Raw genomic sequence first — 23,167 nt, forward strand, 5'->3', positions numbered from 1 at the left:
CATAGAAAACAGCGGCATTCTCTCATCTCACTCCCACAAATTTTTGCATCCATCAAAACAGTATTGACCACCAAGGATAGGCCTCCTCAGGCAGGTCACCAGGACCCAAAGGCACTGGTGCTGTCCCTGCCTTCAGGGACAAGTCTAGAGAGAGACCTGATCAAAAGGGTGGGGAAAACACGGACACAGTAGCTGAGCAGTGGGCTTAGGCCTCTCCCTCAAGTTCCATGGGACCAGAGCAGGGCACAGTGAACTCTGCCAGGGAAGATGCTAGAGGGCCTCTCAGAGGAGGAAGCAGCCAGCCCTTGTGTTCTAGTGGTTAAGATCTGGCTCACACTGCTGCGGCCTGGGTTTGTTTCCTGTCAGGGAACCACCCAACCCAACTGCTGGCCGTCACTGTGGTGGCTGCCTATTGCCGTCATGCTGACAGCTATGCCACCGGTATTTCAAATAGCAGCAGAATCACCCATGATGGACAGGTTTCAGGGGAGCTTTCAGACTAGATAGACTAGGAAGAAGGACCTGACCACCTAGTTCCGAAAAAAATGGCCAAGACAACTCTATGAGTAGCAGGAGAGCATCGTCTGATGTAGGGTCAAAGGTGTGAGAGTGGAGAAAAAACCGGGCAGGGTTCTGCTGTGCTGTACACAGGGTTGCTTGGATTTAGAATCTACTCAACAGGACTAACAGCAACAAAAAGAAGCAGGTCCTTCTGGCAGAAGGAACTACATAAGCAAAGTCTAGAAGCCAGGTGGGCACAGCATTCAATAGCAGCAATACCACAAGTACCCAATGAGCATCTGGTGTGCGCCAATTGCTGGTGACACAAAGCTGCATAGGGCAGGCTATGTGGGGAGTCTGGGGAGGGACAAGAGAGGAGGGGGCTGGGAACAAGCCCACAGGCGGAGAGAGTAATTTGCTGAGGGTCCCACAGTCTGCCATGGCAAGTCTTCCTTCCAGAAGCCCGAGGCAGGAGGGCTGAGCCAAGAAGAACTTGGAATGTCGGGTCTGGGTTGCTCCTCTAAAGGGGTCAACAAGGAGGGTGGGAATAGCGAAGGTGGTGCCGAGGAGGATGTTTGTTTAATCACGAGCTGCTCAGAGGAGTGACTTTCGCTTTCCCTTTTGGGTCCCCAAGTATATCTGCGTCTGGAGGATGTGTCTGGTTATTGCACAGACACACAGCTGACGACTGGATCTGCACCGCTGAGAAGAACTGGATCTTGTTCACACTCAGCCAGAGGAGGACTCCTTGGTAAGCTGGGGAGGGGAGGGCCCCCCAACCATCTCCCCATCCTCACAACAACTCTCTAAGAGAAGGATTACTGTCACCATTTTATAGAGGAGGGAAAGTCAAAGCTCAGAGAGGTTGGGTCATGGGCCCAAGGTCACAGGTTAAGCAGTGGCAGAGCCCAGATTTGAACCCAGGCTTGTCTGACTGCATCGTCCTCCCCCTGTGCCCCTAAACAGTGGAGAGGGAGGGGAAACTGCTCAGATGAGTTCACACAGCTCCCTTGGCTCAGCCCAGGTTCTGGACTCTCTGAGACAGGAACCAATGACCCCAGAAAGAAGGTGGATGTGGGGGTGCTCGTCCTTTTGGGAAATTTGGAGGAAGCAGAGCCCGGATTTGAACCCAGCTTTGTCTGACTGCATCTTCCTCCCCCTGTGCCCCTAAACAGTGGAGAGGGAAGGGGAAACTGCTCAGTAAGTCCACAAAACTCCCCCTGCCTCAGCTCAGGTTCTGGAGTAGCTGAGACATGAGCAGGTGGCCCCAGAAAGAGGTGGATGTGGGGGTGCTCGTCCCTTTGGGAAATTTGGAGGAAGCAGAGGAGGTGGAGGAGGGCAGGTGAGTCAGAGCCTCTCGTGCTTGTGGCCTGGCCGCCCTGAGCTGCCCCCAGAGTGCTGCTGCTGAGGCTGAGGGGGCCGAGGATTTCTTCTGAGATACAGGGGATCAGACTTGTTTCACCCCCTAGTCTCTGAGTGCCTGCTCAGTGCCGGGTCCTGTGGGGAAACTGAGGCACTGAGAGGAGAGTGACTTGCCCAGGATCTCACGACAGAGACCAAGAAGGGAGATGGCAGGGCTTTGCCTCCCCTCTGCCTGGCCCTCTGCTCGGGACTGGTGGGTGGTGGAGGAGTAAGAAGCGGTCCTGTGTGCCCCGAATCAGAAAGACGGCCCAGATGTGGGGAGTGAGAGGGGCACGTTGCAGAATAGCTGCAGTTTTGTAATCTTAAAATAAAAAACCAAGCTGTAGACGTGTGAGTGTAACTGTAGAGTGTGAGCCCACATCTCTGTGTTCATACAGGCAGATTCAAACCTGGAAACTTTTGAACTATTAAAATCACATTTCCCCCCTTTAATACCAGCATTGTAAGGCTTGGTGTTGACCTGCACTCTGCCCACCAAGAGCTGTCTGACGCTGGGCAAGTCACTTCCCCAGGAATGATTTGTTCATATCACTTATCAATGTTTTAAAATTTTGTGGTAGTCTTTTCATGTTGATCTGTAGGATCTCGTGTGTGTTTTGGATCGTCCCCTTGTGTCTGCTGTAAGTATTGCCAATAGTGTCTCCTGCTCTCTAGTTGTATCTGACTTGGTTTATGGTGCCCTTTGCAATTTTTAATTTTTAAGAGGCCAAATAGTTCAAACTTTCCCTTTATGGATTCTGGGATTTGTGTCTTGATGAGAAAGGTTTCCTCAACTCAACATTATTTTTAACATTTCTCTACTACGTTTGTAGTTTTTTCCTTCTGGTTTAACATTTAAATCCTTTGCAATATATTTACTTATTTTTTGGTAGAAGCTTTTGGTTTCTTCTTCCTCTTCCTCTTCCCCTTTCCTTCCTCTTCCTCCTCCTCCTGCTCCTCCTTTTTTAATGCGGGACATATTGAATGGGTACCCACTGCACTCAAAAAGGAACAAAACTTTTTTGTGTGTCTTCAAAGGAGGGCTGGGCCTGCCATGGTTACCTGACAGCAGTGGCAGAGCCCGGATTTATTCTTTCCTCCTCACACAGTAGAAGCAGTGTATATGCACATCCATCCTGTCAGTGCCCTCCAGCCTAGGCCACCAGGGAAACTCCTGTAGTGAACAAGTTGGGATTATTACACTTAGTGAGGAAGACCCACGGGCATCTCAGTATGAGAGTGTTAGAAAGAACCGATTCTAGGATTTGGGCTTTGGTTGGGTGATTTGGGGGAGGCTCTTAGGAAACGGGGCACACTCCTTATGTGGTGCTGGAGAGAGTGGGAGACAATCCTATCCATGTGTGTCTCAATCACCTTGTGTATAGAGAGGGGAGATCAGAACGAGGATAAAGCTACAACCGGTAAAGAAGATACAGTCATTCTGTTCAGCCAAGGGAAGGAGTGTTTGGTGTCTTCTGGGTGGCGCAGAGACCTTGTTTTTGTCTCTGTGTAGACAGAATTAGGCAGTGGCCTTTCTCTGTCTCGTGTTGTCGTGGTCTCAGAGTCTGAGGCTGTGTCTGTGAGATCATCGATGTCCAATAGGAGAAGAGTATCGCCTAGTGGTGAGTGCCAGGTCAGCTTCTGGGTGCAGGGGCTGTTCTTTTTTTCTTTCTCAGTCCCTTATAGACAGTCATATAAATAAATAGAAGGAAAATGTCCATATATATTAAGACTCTCCTTCTTATTAAAATCAATTAACAATTAAACATTCCCCATTATACTATCTCCTCTTTGCATTACAGCTTCCTTCTTTGAACCTTCATATTTGCCTTTTTTTGTATATGTTGTCTCAACTCTTCTTATTTGAATATTGTTATGAACTCATGGCATTTCATAGACTCAACTTGGCCCAATCAAACATGATCATGTAATCATTATCAATTATTATTTTGATTCTATATATTTTGTTAGGACTTACCGTGGGTGCTCCTTTGAGCCCTGCTCTGAACATCTTTGAAAGCATCCTTGCCTCTGGAGTAGCAGATATTGCACACCTGTGGAATTCAGCTCCCCTACAAGGACTCTTGCTTCCTTTGAGTGGAGAAAAGTCCATGGTGCATATGTGAGTGGGCAAGGTGCTGCTAGAAAATATATCTGTTTATGGTCCATAGAGTTCACTCTGATTATTCTAGTTTAACATATTATGTCATAATCCCTACTTTCCTTAGAGAACTTAGTGTCTTGAACCAGTAAGGTTTCTCCTACACTGACAGTTGTCACCCCAGGAGTCAGGCTTATTTCTTACTGGCACTTGATCCAACTGCTTCCATCATCTGTAAGGTGGTCATGCCAGAATCCAACCCATTATTGCGGTTAGCAGTTACTAACTACTATAAAGTGACCTCTTCCTTCTTAAAATTAAAAAAAAAGTCAATGTAGTCTATGCATATGTTTAAAACAAATCAATTAATACAGAGGACTCTTCTGACTCTCTTCCCAATTAGAAGCAATTGCTTTTAATTTTTGGAATCTTCTTTAGGCAGTTAATCAGTATCTTTAAATAATATTCTCACATTGGCAGATGGAATAGTGTGAGAGTGTGTGCTCTGGAGACAAGAAGCCTAGATTTGAATTCCGACTCTGGCACTAGCTGGATAAACAACTTAAGCTCTCTGACCTTCTATTTCCTTTCTTGCACAGTCGTTGTGAGACCTAAACTTGAGTTAACACAAACAAAGTACTTAGAACAGTGCCTGATGCAAAGCAAGTTGTCATCAACCACAATAGCTAATAAACATTAGCTATTGCATTTTTCTTTTTCTTGATTTTTAAAAGTGGATATTATTAATTTACTTCCTACTGGGATAGATAAGGATTTCACTTATTTTTATACTTTTTCTTATACCCTCTCTCCACCCTATCTTAATATCATTTTATCACTTATTTTGTATTCTCTGTTAGAAACCTTTGTAGTTGTACATAATTTACCTACACCTTTATTTCTCATGCCCTCAATTGCAGCCAATATTTCTTTTTTTTTTTAATTTTGGGTTTATTGCAGTAACATTGGTTTATAACATTGTATAAATTTCAGGTGTACATCATTATACTTCTATTTCTGCTTAGATTACATCATGTTCACCACTCAAATACTAATTACAACCCATCACCACACACATGTGCCGAATTATCCCTTTCGCCCTCCTCCCTCCCCCCTTCCCCTCTGGTAACCACCAATCCAGTCTCTGTCTCTATGTGTTTGTTTATTGTTGTTATTATCTACTACTTAATGAAGGAAATCATATGGTATTTGACCTTCTCCCTCTGACTTATTTCACATTGCATTATACCCTCAATGTCCATCCATGTTGCCACAAATGGCTGGATTTCATCACTTCTTATGGCTGAGTAGTATTCCATTGTGTATATATACCACATCTTCTTTATCCATTCATCCCTTGATGGGCACTTAGGTTGCTTCCAAGTCTTGGCTATTGTGAATAACGCTGCAATGAACACAGGGGTGCATGTATCTTTACGCATTGGTGTTTTCAAGTTCTTTGGATAAATACCCAGCAGTGGAATAGCTGGATCATATGGTAGTTCTATCCTTGATTTTCTGAGGAATCTCCATACTGTTTTCCATAGTGGCTGCACCAGTTTGCACTCCCACCAGCGGTGTATGAGAGTTCCCTTCTCTCCACACCCTCTCCAACATATGTTGTTTCCTGTCTTGTTAATTATAGCCATTCTGACGGGTGTGAGGTGATATCTCATTGTAGTTTTGATTTGCATTTCCCTGATAGTTAATGATTTTGAACATCTTTTCATGTGTCTGTTGGCCATCTGTATATCTTCTTTGGAGAAATGTCTGTTCAGGTCTTTTGCTCAATTTTTAATTGGGTTGTTAGTTTTTTTTGTTGTTGAGATGCATCAGTTCTTTATATATTTTGGAGATTAAGCCCTTATGAGATGTATGGTTTGCAAATATCTTCTCCCAATTGTTAGGTTGTCTTTTCGTTTTGTTGATGGTTTCCTTTGCTGTGCAGAAGCTTTTTAGTTTGAGGTAGTCCCATTTGTTTATTTTTTCTATTGTTTCTCTTGCCCGGTCAGATATGGTGCTTGAAAATATGTTGCTAAGACCGACGTCGAAGAGCGTACTGCCTATGTTTGCTTCTAGAAGTTTCATAGTTTCAGGTCTTACATTCAAGCCTTTAATCCATTTGGAGTTAATTTTTGTGCATGGTGTAAGGTAAGGGTCTACTTTCATTTTTTTGCATGTGGCTCTCCAGTTTTCCCAACACCATTTGTTGAAGAGACTTTCTTTTCTCCATTGTATGTTCTTGGCTCCTTTTTCAAAGATTAGCTCTCCATAGATGTGTGGGTTTATTTCTGGGATTTTGATTCTATTCCATTGATCTGTGTGTCTGTTTTTGTGCCAGTACCATGCTGTTTTGGTGACTATAGCTTTGTAGTATATTTTGAAATCAGGGAGTGTGATACCTCCAGCTTTGTTCTTTTTTCTCAGGATTCCTTTAGCTATTAGGGGTCTTTTGTTGTTCCATATAAATTTTAGGATTCTTTGTTCTATTTCTGTGAAAAATGTTGTTGGAATTTTGATAGGGATTTCATTGAATCTATAGATGGCTTTAGGAAGTATGGACATCTTAACTATGTTAATTCTTCCAGTCCAAGAGCACAGAATATCTTTCCATTTCTTTGTGTCTTCTTCAATTTCTGTCAGCAATGTTTTATTGTTTTCCGTGTACAGATCTTTCACCTCTTTAGTTAAGTTTATTCCTAGGTATTTTATTCTTTTTGTTGCAATTGTAAATGGGATGGTATTCTTGATTTCTCTTTCTGCTACTTCGTTGTTAGTATATAGAAATGCAACTGATCTTTGTATGTTGATTTTGTATCCTGCAACTTTACCGTATTCGTTTATTACTTCTAAAAGTTTTCTGGTGGATTCTTTAGGGTTTTCTATATATAAAATCATGTCATCTGCAAATAGTGACAGTTTCACTTGTTCCTTTCCAATTTGGATCCATTTTATTTCTTTTTCTTGCCTGATTGCTCTGGCTAGGACTTCCAGTACTATGTTAAATAGGAGTGGTGACAGTGGGCATCCTTGTCTGGTTCCTGTTCTTAGACGGATAGCTTTCAGTTTTTCACCATTGAGGATGATATTAGCTGTGGGTTTGTCATATATGGTCTTTATTATGTTGAGGTACTTTCCTTCTATCCCCATTTTATTCAGAGTTTTTATCATAAATGGATGCTGTATCTTGTCAAATGCTTTCTCTGCATCTATTGAGATGATCATGTGATTTTTACTCTTCATTTTATTAATGTGGTGTATTACATTGATTGATTTGCAAATGTTGAACCATCCTTGCGTACCTGGAATAAATCCCACTTGATCATGGTGTATAATCTTTTTAACGTATTGTTGTATGCAATTTGCTAGTATTTTGTTGAGGATTTTTGCATCGATGTTCATCGGTGATACTGGCCTGTAATTTTCTTTTTTTGTGTTGTCCTGGTCTGGTTTTGGTATCAGGATAATGTCAGCTTCATAGAATGAGTTAGGGAGCTTCCCCCTCTCCTCAAGTTTTTGGAAGAGTTTGAGAAGCTTAGGTATTAAATCTTCTTTGAATGTTTGGTAGAATTCACCAGGGAAGCCCTCTGGTCCTGGACTTTTATTTTTGGGGAGGTTTGTGATTACTGTTTCGATCTCCTTACTGGTGATTGGTCTATTCAAATTCTCTACTTCTTCTTGATCCAGTTTTGGAAGGTTGTATGATTCTAAGAATTTATCCATTTCTTCCAGATTGTGGAATTGGTTGGCATATAGCTTTTCATAGTATTCTCTTATAATCTTTTGTATTTCTGAGGTGTCTGTTGTAATTTCTCCTCTTTCCTTTCCGATTTTACTTATTTGTGCCTTCTCTCTTTTTTTTCTTGGTGAGTCTAGCTAAAGGTTTGTCAATTTTGTTGATCTTTGCAAAGAACCAGCTCTTGGTTTTATTAATTTTTTTTTTTTGGTCTCTATTTCATTTATTTCTGCTCTGATTTTTATTATTTCCCTTCTTCTACTGATTTTGGGCATTGTTTGTTCTTCTTTTTCCAGTTCCTTTAGGTGCATTGTTAGTTTGTTTATTTGAGGTTTTTCTTGTTTGTTGAGATAGGCCTGTATTGCTATAAACTTCCCTCTTAGAACTGCTTTTGCTGTATCCCATAAATTCTGGCATGTCGTATTTTCATTTCCATTAGTCTCCAGGTATTTTTTGATTTCTTCTTTGATTTCTTCGTTGACCCAGTCGTTGTTCAGTAGCATTTTGTTTAATCTCCACATATTTGTGGCTTTTCTGATTTTCTTCCTATAGTTGATTTCTAGTTTCATACCATTGTGGTCATACCATTGTGGTCAGAAAAGGGCTTGATATTATTTCAATCTTCTTAAATTTATGGAGACTTGTTTTGTGGCCTAATACATGATCGATCCTGGAGAATGTTCCATGTGCATTTGAAAAGAACGTGTATTCTTCGGTTTTTGGATGGAATGCTCTGTATATATCTACTAGGTCCCTCTGTTCTAGTGTGTCATTTAAGGCCAATGTTTCCTTATTGATCTTCTGTTTGGATGATCTATCCGTTGGTGTAAGTGGAGTGTTCAAGTCCACTACTATTATTGTGTTACTGTCTATTTCTGTTTTTATGTCTGTTAATAATTGCTTTATATATTTAGGTGCACCTCCATTGGGTGGGTAGATATTTACAGGTGTTATATCCTCTTGTTGGATTTTCCCTTGATCATTATGTAATGTCCTTCTTTGTCTCTTTTTACAGTTTTTGTTTTAAAGTCTATTTTGTCTGATATGAGTACTGCTACCCCAGCTTTCTTTTCACTGCCATTTGCATGGAGTATCTTTTTCCATTCCTTCACTTTCAGTTAGTGAGTGTCTTTAGGTCTGAAGTGTGTCTCTTGTGTGCAGCATATATATGGGTCTTGTTTTTTTATCCAATCAGCCACCCTATGCTTTTTAATTGGAGCATTTAGTCCATTGATATTTAAAGTAGCTATTGATAAAAGTATGTACTTCCTGCCATTTTTTAACTTTTTTTCTCAGTGTTTTAGTAGTCCTTCTCTGTTCCTTTCTCCTTCTATACAGAATTGATGGTCTCTTCAGTTTGACCTCTGTCTGAAAGCTCTACTCTTTAACTCCCCTCCTCCCTCCTTTTATGTTTTTGATATCATATCTAACCTCTTTTTTGTGCATTTGTATCCATTACCCTCTTATCATGGAAATAGATAATTTTTCCTAATCGTGGTCTTCTCTTTTCCCCTTAAATCAGTCCCTTTAACATTTCTTGTAGCACTGGTTTCCTGGTGACAAACTCCTTTAATTTTTGCTTGTCTGGGGAATTTTTGATCTCTCCTTCCATTTTGAATGATAACCTTGCTGGGTAGAGTATTCTTGGCTGTAAGTTTTTTCCTTTTAGCACTTTAAATATATCGTGCCACTCTCTTCTAGTCTGTAAGGTTTCTGCTGAGAAGCCAGCTGATAGCCTTATGGGGTTTCCTTTGTATGTGACTTGGCTTTCTCTTGAGGCTTTTAGGATTCTATCTTTATCTTTAATTCTGGACATTTTGATTACAATGTGTCTTGGTGTGGGCCTCTTTGGGTTTATCTTGTTTTGGGCTCTCTGTGCTTCCTGTACCTGGATGTCTGTTTCCTTCCTTAGGTTAGGGAAGTTTTCATCTATTATTTCTTGAAGTTCATTCTCTGCTCCTTTGTCTCGCTCTTCTCCTTCCAGGACACCTATAACACGGATGTTAGTGTGCTTGCTGTTGTCCCAGATGTCCCTTAGACTGTCCTCACTCTTTTTAATTCTTCTCTCTTTTACCTGTTCAGCTTGGGTAATTTCTTCTAGTCTTTCGTCCAGCTCACAGATCCGTTCTTCTGTATCCTCTACTCTGCTTTTGAGTCCCTCTAGTGAATTTTTCATTTCCAGTATTGTATTCTTCATTTCTGATTGGTTCTTTTTTATATCTTCCATTTCTTTGTTGACATTCTCATTGAGTTCATCTATTCTTCTCCCCACATCAGTGAGCATCCTTAACACTCTTTGTTTGAACTCTCTGTTGGGTAGGTTGCTCATTTCTGTTTCATTAGTTCCTTTTCTGGGGTTTTGTCCTGTTCCCTTACTTGAAATGTATTCCTTTGCCTCCTCATTTTGCCTCTTTCCCTGTGCTTGTGTCTAAGTATTAGGTAGGTCAGCTATGTCTCCTGCTCTTGGATAGGTGACCTTATGTATGTGATGCCTTAGGAGGCCTGCAGTGTGCTTTCCTCAGTTCTCAATGTTCCAGGGGTGACCCCTATGTGGGCTACGTGTGTCCTTCTGTTGTGGCCTGTTTGCTCTCCCTGTAGGTGCCCAGGGAGGCCGAGTTATGCTGCTGGCCAGCTGTTGTAATGCTCAGCTGCTTGTAGTTGTTGTGGGCCCTTCAGTCTCTTTATCAGGTGTGGGGAGCCCCAGCACAGTTGGCTGCAAGTTCGAATACCACATTTGTGTTGCAGTATTTCTTGTAAGTGAGTAGGCCCCCAGCGTGGCAGGTTGTTAGGCTCAGGGCCTTACAATTGCTATAAGCCTCCAGCCTTTAGGTCTCTTGTCAGAATTCTGAGGATTGCAGCTGGGTAGGGCTGGCCTCAGGCACAGGAGCACCCAATTGTTTCAAGCTTTGGAAGGTGGGACAAAGCCCCTATGTGGGTCTTTGAGAAGCACAAGTCTTCTGCAGCTGACAAGCCCTGCCGCCCACAGGTCCACACACACAGTCAACACAGTCCTGCCCCATGTGTGTGCCCCGACCTCCCGACGTGGACCCAGTCTCTCCATGATGGGAGCCCTGTCCCACACACTCCACCACTGCCCCACACTCTCCACCTGCTCCTTGTGCACGCCCTGCCCCCTGAAGTCGGCTTGGTTGCCAGGCTGCAGAGAATCCAGTCACCAATCTATGCAGGCCCGCAAGATGCCTGAGGGCTTGTTGTTGGGTCAGGCCAGTCTCTAGAGTGGGCTGCCTGCCCTGGCTGAGCTGGATTAAATCGGTGCTCTAGCAGGTGTGGCAGACCCTGGGCTAGCTGGCCCCAGGGAGTACTCCAATGGCGTCTGTGTCAGCACGCCCACACCGGGCCACAACAAAGGCTGCTGCCAATGTCCCAGTCCCTGGAGAGGTCTCACCTCTCACCGAGATGCACTCAGGGCCTATTACGTGAGTCTCTTTTCACCAAAGCACTGTGAACCTTTCTTTCTGGTGATTTTAGGTGGCTTTCTGAAGCGGGGGAGTTTGCGCATGGGCCCTTTAAGAGCCAGTTTTAATTTCTTTGTGAACCAGCTTTTCTGGGGGTACTCCCCAATGTTTTAGTGGCAGGCAAAGTCAGATATTATGCCACTCATCTGGATTGTGCTGGGTCCACAAAATGCCCACGGCAGGGGCACTCCCCGGCTCAGGGTCCTGCTCCTCCAGGGAGGGCTGCGTACCTGTGGGCTGCTCCCAGGCAGCCGTGAGGTGCTGCGGCTTGTCAAGGCGGCATTTTTCCTCTCCAGAAGGGAGTTTCTGCCTCTTCTACCTCAATTAGGATTGTCCATTGTTGCAGGAGTTCCTCTTATCCAGTTTTCAGTTCTGTCTCTGGGGTAATTTTTCCACGAGTAGTTGTAAATTGGCTGTGTCTGCAGGAGAAGGTAAGTTCAGAGTCTGCCTACGCTGTCATCTTGACTTCTCTCTTCCATGTCTGTATTTCCACAGCCAGTATTTCTTGACTCCTCACTTTGTAAAATGAGGATATTAATCCTCCGCCTCCTCCTTCAGTGCTTCACCTCCCAACTTCTTCCATTGTACTTGAATTCATATATTGATTGGCAACAGGTATATTTAGTTCTCATATTTAAATGCTCTGTTTTGTTCTAAAAGTTAAAAATCAAACAAGAGCGTTTACATCTTTGTGATATTTTAAACATTGTTTACTGTAGAGCTAACATGTAGAGTACAGCTGCTCATGGTTTCTTGATCAGCTTTAGTTTTTCCTGATGTTTCTAATTGCCTTTGTTTTTACCCCTTTCACTGTTTGCAATCAACATTTCCTCAATTTCTTTCAAAATGTACATCATATGAGGTGTTATATCAAGTGCCCTTTCCCCACAGAACTCTCCACTTCTTATTCCATTTTGGACTGGTTGCTCTCTAGGCCTGCTGCATTCCCAGCTGTAATCCTTGGATTCTCTTCTCTCTGGATTGATTTTCCTGATTCCTGGAATCTCTCTCTTGGGTATCCTTCATCCCACCCCATAAACACACATACACAGTTTTGTTTTGGATTGGTTTTTTTGCTGCAGCTCATTCACAAGTAACTTTCTTTTTTTTTTTTTTTGGTGAGGAAGATTGGCCCTGAGCTAACATCTGTTGCCAATCATCTTCTTATGCTGAGAAAAATTGGCCCTGGGCTAACATCCATGCCCATCTTCCTCTACTTTATATGGGAAGCCTCCACAGCATGGCTTGAGGAGTAGTGTAGGTCCGTGCCCAGGATCTATACCTGCGAGACGCAGGCCTCCGTAGTGGAGTGTGTGAACTTAACCACTAAGGCACCGGGCCAACCCATTGTTCTCAAATAACTTTCTCAGGAATGATTGTGGATGGAAACTTTTCTATTCCACACTTAGCTCCATTCCTTCTGTCATCTTTTTGTTTTATTTTCTGAAATCCTTCCTTAACTTTCTTTTCTAACATTTCTTTAGAATTCCTTATTTCATCATTTTGTCAACCAGCTTTTCACTGCAAGCTCTCTTTTTTCGTTCCATTATTTTTTCCCCTTTTCAGTGCATCTTGTTCTCATTTTATGAATAAAATACCTTTCTCATCTCCCTAAGGACATGGGTTCGAATTTTTAAAAACTATTTTCTGTTTTCAAATTTATCCATTTATTCTGGTGTCATTTTTGATTTATCTTAGTCACCCTTTTCCACGTTGTTGTCTTTCTCATATATCTGATCCTAGATGCCCATTCGTATTTAAGAGGGAGGGAGGTTGATGACAGGTTTCCCTGTAGAGTGATTAGATGAGGACCCATAAATGCTGAAATACAGACATGTTTTTTCTGGAGTCTCTCAATTCTGATTTTTCCCTTCAAGTGTAGACCTAAGGCTGCTGTGAGTATAGGATGGGATGTGTCATTGGTGAACTTATCCCCTGCTTTCCCCTTTGGACTCCCTCTCATCTTCAGTCGCCCTCTCTGAGGCTCTGCCTAGCAGACCATTCTGTTTGCCTACATGTCCTCTCTCGGTTTCTCTGATAGCATCTCCCTCTTCTCCTCTTTATTCAGCTATCACTTCTCCATCCCGTCCTCAAACATCTGTTGAAGTCTCTGGTCTCCTATTGACCCCATTCCCATTTCTCATTGGCAGCAGAGTGAGGAGAGGCAGTGTCTCGATTCTGGAGTCCAGTGGACGCGTTTGAAACTTGACCCCAGTCTACCACTTACATGGTTTTTGAACTTGTGTATGTCACATAACATCTGTGATTCATTTTCCTTATCTGTAAGTGGGGATACAAACCATACACACATCAATGGTTATCAGAAGAATATGAGTTATTATTTGCAAAGTCTTAGAGCAATTGCTTATGCAGAGCAAACTACAAATTTAAGCTACACTTGTCATTAGCTATTATTATACCTATAAGTGCCTTTACTATCCTTTCAGTCAGGTCTCAGAGTGGGTAGATGACAGATGCTCTTTTGTCTTCTTAAAATAGTCACACACAATCAATATTTGCTTTCTTTCCTTATCTCCCCAAGCAAGATAGTTAAACCTAAAGTTTGTGAGTAGCACTCACCTCATGGAGTGTATGTGAGTCTTTAATTAAGGAACACATGAGGAGCCCTGCACATCATGGGCACTCGATCAATATTAGCTATTATCAGTTACTAAACACAAATGCTCCCAAGCTCAAGTAATTTCCAGAACATTCCTGCCTATCTTTTCATCTGTGTTATTGCTTCTATACCTTCTCAGATGGCTATCGCCTTGTCTGATTATCTTCTCCTTATGCCCGCAAAGGACCACAGGACTCTGACTTGTCTCAGGAGCAAGCCGAAGTGAAGTGAGTACCTTTCCTGAGAGAGCAGACTGCAGAGCCCAGGAGACAGAGAAACACATTGGGTTAAGTCCATTTTGGCATTTCCGGTCATCCCAGATGTAACCGCTGGAGACTTGGCCCCTCACTGCTCCCTGTTGCCACAGCTGGCTCACATTTGACCCCACAATTTGCTTTCTCTTCCCCAAGGGTGAAGCAACACCTTGTTCCAGCCTGAACGCAGACTGGTGAGCTGTCAGAGAAAACTCTGAGATCCTGCTGCTGACACCATGACCTCAGAAGCCTGCGGGGTCATCCCAGGTAGTCAGCTTCCTCTTCTCTGCTGGTTCCTCCTCACGACCTAGAATTGAGGGTGGTACCTTGAGGCTGAGTTAACCTACAGAGGAATCAAGAAGGGGATTGATGAGCATCTTTGAGCCCTCCAACGGGAGTCCTCCCCAGGGGTCATAGGGGCATCTCATCCAGGTCATCTCCTCAGGATGCCATGGCCCAGATGTCCACTCCTCCTTCTCCTGCTGCCCATCAAATGATGCAGAGTGAGATCACGATAGCCAGCAAAGAGGTGGGGGATAGCAGAGGGGGAGGAGAGATAGGAGCCTGAGGCTGGGCAGGGAAAGGAGGAAGCCTGGAAGCATCTCTTGTCTTTTTGCCCTGACCAACCTCCTGCCCCTCTCTGGCTGACACTGGGGTGTTACCAACGGACGCCGTTCCCTCCAACTCTTGCCCTACTATCAGCCAGACTGCTCTGCGAGGGGCAGTGGGCCACTGAACTGGACCCCAGTCCGGCCTTTGCCACTTCCCATCTGTGTGACCTGGAGCACCTTACCTAACCTCACCTGTGAAATGAAAATATTTCCTTGTGTTGTCATGAGGATCGAATATAATGTGTGTACATGGCCTGGGCCAGTGCCTGCCGCACAGTAGGTCCTCCCAAAGAGTTGTTGCTGTCCTGTGTCTCTGGAACCTCTTAGTTCCAGGTGGAAACCTCTCCCCTCCCCCAGCATCCCCACCCATAGTGGCTGTGTGAGGGCACCTGACCTTTGCTCCCAATTATAAGCACCTGCCTACCAGGTATGACTGCCTTGGGCCGGTACTAATTCTATTGATCTCCAATACTCCTCCAGAGATCCAGCTCTCTGTTATCCCCCAACTCCCACCCCAATCAATAAATCCACAGATTTAGTGCTGGGGGTTCCCTCTATCTCTGCCCTGCTTTCCGTTTTCTCTTTAGTGAAGCAGGAAAAAGAAAAAATGAAACAACCTTCCACCCACCCACATCGACACTAGGATTCCTCAAGTCCTGTTTTCTCAGAACTGCTTTCATTTCCATCACTGCATCGCCGTGGCAACTAAATCAAACCCTCCAGGAACCGCCCAGCACAGAGAGTTGTGCTTTACTTGGTCACCTTGAAGGACAAGGAAGGGGAGGACAGATCAGAAGCCAGGAGCCTGCAGCAGGCCCTGGGATCCTGGATGGAGGGCTCAGGCTGGTGGATCCCTGCGGATGAACTCTCCCTTGGACACAAGATGATCTTATTCCTTACAAAGGGGCCAGCCTGGGGTCAGAGGTGCCAATGGGGAGCTGTGTCCCCTGAGACCAGTCTAGAGGGGAAGGAGGTGATACAGATTGATCATGAGGATCTGAGCTGGGTCCAGCCCCCCATCCACCTGAAGAATCTCCCTCCACTGCCCATCTTGGAGCATCCGTGATTAGCAGGAGGAATCCTCTTTGTATGATAGTTTTACTCAATCGTCAGTAGTCTGAAACACTATTTTCATATTTAAAAAAATAAGAAAACCATAGATTTACTCTAGGGTAGAATGGAAAAAATCACAGGAATTTTTAAAACATAAGGAGGGTTCAAAGTAATGTCAGAGAAACATCTAAGAGTTGGTCTTGGAGTCAGCTACCGACCTTTCTGCTTGCTGGCCCTGGGCCATCACTTACCTTGTCTGAGTTTCACTTTCTTCTTCTGTGAAATAAGAATAATGCCTCCTTGTGTGTCTATAGCAGGAAACACACTTTATATCACATCCCAGTATACACATATATATACTAGTCCCAGTCTCTTATCTGCAATTCCATAGTCTCCAAATCCCTGAAAAGCACACTTTTTTTTTTGGTAACTCATTTGGGCAGTAATCTTGCCTTGTCCTGAGCTGAGACTATTTATACTCATGATGTTATTTGTCCCACTTAATGTGAATATTCATTTGTTTCACTGTTGAAACACAAATACATTTGTTTTGGTGATGCCGCCCAGACCGTGCTGGAACTGGTGAGTAATATACCATATGTGCCCTGTATTCTCTTTCTAAAGGAATAAAAATTCTGAATTCCTACACACATCTAGATCCCAGGAATTAGGTAATTATTTCTGCAGGCTGGAAGTCCAAGAGAAAAGTGCTGGCAGTTTGGTTTCTGGTGAGAACCAGGTCTTCCTTGTTTGCAGATGACTGCCTTCTTGCTCTGTCCTCACATGGCTTTTCCTCTGTGTGCGCAGAGAAAGAGAGAGAGATCTCTGGTGTCTCCCCCTTTTCTTATAGGAACACCAGTCTTATCAGATTACAGCCCCACAATTATGACCTCATTTAACCTTAATCACCTCCTTCAAGGCCCTGTCTTTAAATATAGCCACATTGGGAGGGTCAAGGATTCAACATATGAGTTTTGGGAGGGCATAGTTCAGTCCATAACACCAGCCTGACTCCACCAAACCTACCCCAGGTGACAGCTGCTCAGGTAGATTAACATTCAACTACCTATGTGCAATGCCATTTATGCTCTACCACAATTTCTTCTAATGTTATTCTTTTTTCTTTCCATTTAGAGACCAAAATCTTTCTTGACAATGCCATTGAGTTTTTCCAGGACGCAGTGAGCAACGAGATCCTGCAGCTCCTGCTGACAGATGAGGAAGCTTGGAAGGGACTTGTGGCTAAGGCTGGTTTGTCCAGGTAACCTCCACGGGATGCCCCAGGAATGTCATCCAAATCTCCTGCCTTGCAGGCACACATCCTCCAGGTGGTATCCTGTGGTTGGTTTTGAGTATGTCTCTTCTCAACAGTCCATGAGGGATGTTTCCTCCATGTCAATTGCTGGCAGTGCATGGTCTCGGGTTGAGAAGAAATGAAACGGCAGGGGGCAGGTTGTGTGACCATGGGCAGGTGACTTAGCTAGTCTCTGCCTTAGTTTCTTCATCTGTTCAATTTGATTGTGAGGAAAATAGGACAATGCATGTAAACTGTTTAGCATAATGGCTGACACACGGTAGGTACTCGATTAATGTTAACTTTTAAAAAAGACTGGTGGGAAGTGACAGGGGCCAACGGTCTTCTTCCTGGAGATAAGAGCCAAGCTGGACTTCCTTTGGGACAAGTCAGAGAAGTCCTGACACACTCAGTTTGTGTCCATGGGGATTCTGGCTGGAGCCCTTTCTCTCCCTAACTAAGGAACTGTACAAACACTTCTGGATGCTGCTGGCCCATAAGATGGGTAGGTTGGAGTGGAGCTGGGCCAGCTTGGGTTGGATCCTGACACTCTGCCCAGCTCTGGGGCTCTGGGCTTATGTCTTGGAGTCTCAGATTTGTCATCTGTTCAATGGGAGCAGCAATTCAATCTGATAGGATTGTGTTGAAGACCGTAGAGTGAATTACAGGGTCAAATGTGGGAGACCAAGTGCAATCTTCCTCTCCAAAGGCCCAGGGTGGCCTGGACCAGGGTCAAAGCTGGGAGTCAGCATGGAACCGGGGTGTGTCCAGGTTGGAGGACTAGTAGGAAGGCTTAGGCAGCGGGGCAGGACTAGAGTGAGGTGACTGAGGTGCCTAGGGCACAAACTTGAGGAGGCCATGGACGTAGAGAAGGTCCCATGTGTGGGAGAGGGGAATTTCTTCCCTCCCTGATTTTATCCCCTCACTGCTGGCCACAGAGGGCCATGGGGGATTGTTTCCTCCACACACTACCGGGGAACTAGGGGGTTCTCGACTGCCATTTGGAACCATCTTCTATTCTACACAGAGTAGCCCCTGACCAGTGGGAAGGCAGTGTGACTTAGTGATAACTCCCAATATCAGAATGAGTGACCGCCAATTTTGTGTAATTTGAGGGACTCTGAGGAGACTCACAAGTCCCCGCCAAGGAGGAAAGTACTTTTTCCAAAGCTTCTCCACATGCAAGTCTTTTCAGGCTTAATGAGTCTTACAAATTCTTCTTAAAGTCTCTTGAGTCTTTAAGAAGTTCCATGAAGGAACCTCTTAAAAAGGTTCACATGGCCTTGGTGTGCATGCATGTGAAGCTGTCACCAGCTAAGGTGTGTGCTAGGCTGGTAACACCTAGGAGTTAGGGGTGTTGGAGCGTGGGTCAGGAGTGAGGGAGGGGGCTGGAGAGTCTGAGGGGAAACAAGGATAACAGCAGATCTCTTGCTTCCCACTCAACTGGGGCAGTGGCTGGACCCAGAGACCTTCAGCTGGGAAGGTCAATCGGCTTCAGGCTTGGGGGAGAACACATGCCAGGCAAAATGATCAGTAAGGTCTCTTCTAGTCTGAGTTTTTGGGGATTTTTTAAATTCTAAGTAGGCAGAGTTAGCCAAACTCAAAGTCTGAAGGCACAATCCCCAAGACTGCCCTTAGTTTTCAGACCTACTGCAAATTCGGCAGGGGGTCCCAAAACCACCCTCAGATTCCATAATTCCACAGAAGGACTCACAGAGCTCACTGAAAGCTGTTATACTCACATTACACTTTATTACATGGAAGGCACACAGGCTACAGACAGCAAAAGGGAGAGACGCATAGGGCAGAGTCTGGGAGAATTTGACCAGTGAAGCTTCCATTGTCCTCAGGACATATTACTCTCCTGTATTCAATGTGTGACAGTGCACATGGAGCATTGCCAACCAGGGATGCTCACCCTGTTAAAGACAAAAAATTATTCTGACACTAGGTAAAATGATAAGGAAGAATTTCCTCATGACTATTGCAATAGATGTTAAGACTATTGCAATAAAGGAGAGAGGGACTTGGCTCAACTCTGAATTCTTGAGAGACAGCTGGGGATTTATAGCCAATGAGCAGAATGAGTGGGTGGACGGATGGGAAATTGCTAAGGGGAGACACAAGAGAAGGGGATTCTTGCTAAAGACCGATCAAGGACTTAAATATCAAAGGTAGGGGATAAGGAACTTGATCAGTTTTCAAGGGTGATCAGATATCAAGATTTTGGAGATTATTGCCAAACTGACTTAGCAGGATTCTGGCTAAGCCTCAGTGACATGGCCTGGCGAGGACAGGACTGGAAGGCCAATGTTGAGGCCTAGTTGAGAAAAGGGCTCAGAAGAACCTTACTAACATTTGGTCATGAAGAGAGTCTTTGTCGACCTGAGCCTCAGTGTGCAGAGTTTTTATTGGGACTCAATCACATGCTGCTCACATGGCTGATCTATAGTCTCCAGCCCCTCCTGGAGGTCAAATTAATGCCTTTAGTTTCCAGTTCCTCCAGAGGTCAGAACCACATGACCCAACGTCCCCATCATACATCACCTTGTCAGACTGTCCAGTGGCCAAAGGCCCAGGCCAATGTAGATACTGCTATCAGTCAGAACATTCTAGGGGCCAGAGATGACTTCCCAGTAGCCAAGGGCAAAGTGCACATCTCTCTGTCGAAAAGGTTAATTCTTCATTAGACACTAAGAGTCTCTGAATGAAAGTTTTTCTGCTCCAATCCTCCTTCTCATTGTTCATCTATGGAGTTTCACTCTACAAACACTTTGGTAGTAATGGTGCTGACCCATTTTTGAGCAAGAAGACATCTTTATCAAATACTTACTATTGAAGAGCATCTTAAGATGACTTTTACTTATGTATTCCCTGATTGTGTAAGTTCTATGGAGCAACTGCAATGTACAAAATGTGTGTTTAATGTTGGAAAAAAAAGTTCTTTACGTTTGTAAAATTCTTTTCCATTCGGATTATACCAAAATCTCTGTGATTTATGCAGGAGAGATCTTATCAAGCCCCTTTTATAGATAAGCAAACTGCCTTTCTTAATCACTTGACCTTCACTGTTACAGGGATGAGGCAGATGCACTACGTGAAGGTCTGAACGAGCTGAACACAGACATGGCCATGGAAGAGAAACACATGATCGAAAAAGACCAACTGTACAGGAAGAAGTTCATGGACGAGTTTCCTCGAGTGAAACAGGAGCTTGAGGAACGCATAGGAAAGCTCCACGCACTTGCAGACAAGGTTGACAAGGTGCACAGGGACTGCACCATCTCCAACGTGGTGGCAGCCTCCACTGGCACTGTGTCTGGCATCCTGACCATCCTTGGCCTGGCTCTGACACCCGTGACAGCAGGGGTCAGTCTGGCACTCTCGGCAACTGGGATAGGGCTGGGAGCAGCAGCTGCTGTGACCGGTGTGTCCACCAACATTGTGGACTACTCAAGCAAGTTGTCAGCAAAAGCTGAAGCCAGTCGCCTGACATCAATTGACAGTGACAAAGAGATGCTCAAGGAATCTCTACGTCACAATGCACCACATATTGGCATGGAAACTATTGGGAAGAACCTCCGTGCCATCAAGCTAGGCAAACCCAAACCTCACTTAGTATCCCCTGCTGTGGGCCTCGTGACCGTTGGGACAGTCTCGGTCCAAAGCATCAAGCAGGTACAGAAAAGTTTTGGAGGTACTGCTCTGGCAATGGCCAAAGGAGCCCGGATTATGGGTGCGGCCACTGCAGGTGTCTTCCTTCTGATGGATGTGATCAACCTTGTGGAAGAGTCACTTCATTTGCATGAGGGGGCAAAGGCAGAGTCGGCTGAAGGGCTGAGGCAGCAGGCTCAGGAGATGGAGAGGGTGTTGGAGGAGCTCACCCTGATCCATGAGAGGCTGCAGCAAGGCCTCACTCCACAACCCCCAGAGGAGTGCGGGGAGCAAGGACAGGTGTGAGACAAAGGCATGGAGGTACCTTTATAGAGGGCAAAACAGGGTGAGATAAAGTTTCTGGGGCTGGGTGTTAAGGACTTTGGCGTTTCTGTAGCTCAACACAGCAAGGGAGGTGTTAATGCAGATGGCAGGTGGCTCAAAAAGAAGGAAGGGATGTGGAGCCTGGAATAAGGGAGGAGAGGGGATTGGGAGTCAGGGGAATGGGGAGAAACTATTTTGGACTAAAGAAGACACTGGGGGCAATGATAGAGAAGTGTAGAGGAACAAGCAATGAGAAGGCTAGGAATACTAAGGAGTGGAAAACAGGAGAAAGCTAGAGAGTTAGAATTGATGGAATATGGAGAAGTAACATGGCTCCTCTATTGACCCTCCCCATGCTTTGATATCCCAGCAAGAATGGAGTCTTTTCCTGGTGGCACTCTTTAGCCGTACCTTTTCATGATCAACTCACCCTTTCCTTCCAGCATGTTCATCTTAGTTAGGCAATGACTTCTTGATGATGACAGTGATGATGATTGTGGTGATGATACTGATGATAGCCATGGTGGTGATGAGAGCAGAGTAAGTGGAACATTTGCCAAGTCACTGGTGCTTTTTGGGGCCAGGGTGCACTGAGAGATCAATAACATTCCAATGAAATTGCAAATGCTATATTGGAACAGTGGTTGATTTAGAAAAGAAAAGAAAAGTGAAACCAGATGCCAGTATCACGTCAAGGAACCTTGTGATGTGTCAAGGAGATCAACCAGCTTGGAGTCAAGAGACACAGCCTCTCTGAGCCTCAGTTTCCTCCTCAGTTGTGGGGGGGGCGTTGCTGGACAAGATAATATTTCAGATCTGTCTGTTCTCCCTGTCTTGTGTTCTATAGACTGGTTCAATAAATATGGACTGATACACTGAGCCTTTGTTGTGTTGATTGATGGGCTCACCTGGGCTCCGCATGCTTAACTTTCCTTCCCCATGAGCCTGTCTTCCATGATCTCAAGGAGCAAGTCCTCCTTTGCCCCTCCTGCTCACTCACTGTGTTCCCACTCTCCCATCTGGTCATTTCCCTCAGACCTCAGCACCCCACTGGCGCCACTGGAATACCTAGGGGAATCTTGTGCATATCTGGCATGGGCTGAACACAGGCATGTTCCTGATCCAGTGGCTGGGCACCAGGATTGACATGTGGCACATGAGGCTGATTAGGATCAGAAGTGCATGTGTGCAGGTGTGAAAGAGGGTCAGCCATAAATAGAGGGACGGAGAGAGACAGCCAGACAGCAATCAGCCTCGCACAAGCTACCCTCATATTTCTCCTAGATTTCTTCAAAAGCTTTCAGAAAGGTCTTCTTGTATTTACTCTTGTGGCCTTGCCACTGCCCCCCCGCGCCCCCTGCGCCTCTCCCATTCTCCACACTGAGCCAGAATGACCCTTAAGAAGATAGATCATTTCAAACACTGCTTCCCACCCCTCGATGGTTTCCCATTACTCTTAACACAAAAGCCTAAAGCCTCCATGCAGCCTAGAGTAGACTGGGTTCCCTGGAAGGTAGAACTGGAGGCAAGGCTCTCTCACAGAGGGTTTATTTGGGAAGTGATCCCCAGGAGTAGGACTGAGGGGCTTGGCGAATGGAAGCAGAGAAGGGAGGAAATTCAATACAAAGACATGTTTCTGATATGATCACCCATGTGGGCAACTGATTCTGCTAGTACCTTCTGAGGAGCCTTCATGGAATGGCCTCAGATTCATCCCTTCCAGGAAGGAAGAGGGAAGCATTTGACCATTGCACCCCCCTTCCCCATGGGCTTGCTCCAGTGGGCATTAATTCTCTGTATCTCCATGTGTGGAGCTTGTAAGTGTCAAACAGTTTCCCATGACTGGAGCTCAGGGAGGGACACCAAAAACAGAGTACATGCAAAATTATCCCAGAGAGTCTCCTCAATCACTCACAAAGTGCATCCAGTGCCTTATATGTCCTTCTGTATATACCACCTTGCAGAAGACTTTTCTCAGTCCCTCTCACTCTCTTTCAGCCTGTGTCTCCCTGGGACCTGCCATCGATTCTTCCATTTCTTCCTGAAGAAGTCAACAAAGTCATGGCCACTCACTTGCCTGATCACCTGAACAATGTGTTTCACTTCTTTGTCAATTCTTCACCAGCTCTTGCATAATTCCCT

The 23,167-nt window shown here is 44.8% G+C and overlaps 1 protein-coding gene across 9 annotated transcripts in view; it reads left to right on the forward strand.

Annotated features, from left to right (window-relative positions):
• LOC131421690 (apolipoprotein L2-like) overlaps positions 1-21,904 on the forward strand; it is a 91,306-nt gene extending 69,402 nt beyond the window's left edge. For 2 of the 9 annotated variants that reach the window (XM_058568446.1, XM_058568443.1), the window contains 4 exons: positions 14,020-14,121; positions 14,246-14,356; positions 16,888-17,014; positions 20,125-21,904. In XM_058568446.1, the coding sequence (XP_058424429.1) occupies positions 14,326-14,356; positions 16,888-17,014; positions 20,125-21,007 (1,041 nt within the window). In that variant the 5' untranslated portion in view covers positions 14,020-14,121; positions 14,246-14,325 and the 3' untranslated portion in view covers positions 21,008-21,904. Of the gene's footprint in view, positions 1-435; positions 752-1,135; positions 1,253-13,102; positions 13,460-14,019; positions 14,122-14,245; positions 14,357-16,887; positions 17,015-20,124 lie in introns of those variants that run through there. The other 7 variants (XM_058568449.1, XM_058568444.1, XM_058568445.1 and 4 more) reach the window with 6 other exon arrangements.
• Positions 21,905-23,167: the final 1,263 nt, after the last annotated feature.

Source organism: Diceros bicornis, chromosome 25, assembly GCF_020826845.1.
Source record: "Diceros bicornis minor isolate mBicDic1 chromosome 25, mDicBic1.mat.cur, whole genome shotgun sequence".
NCBI lineage: Eukaryota > Metazoa > Chordata > Mammalia > Perissodactyla > Rhinocerotidae > Diceros > Diceros bicornis.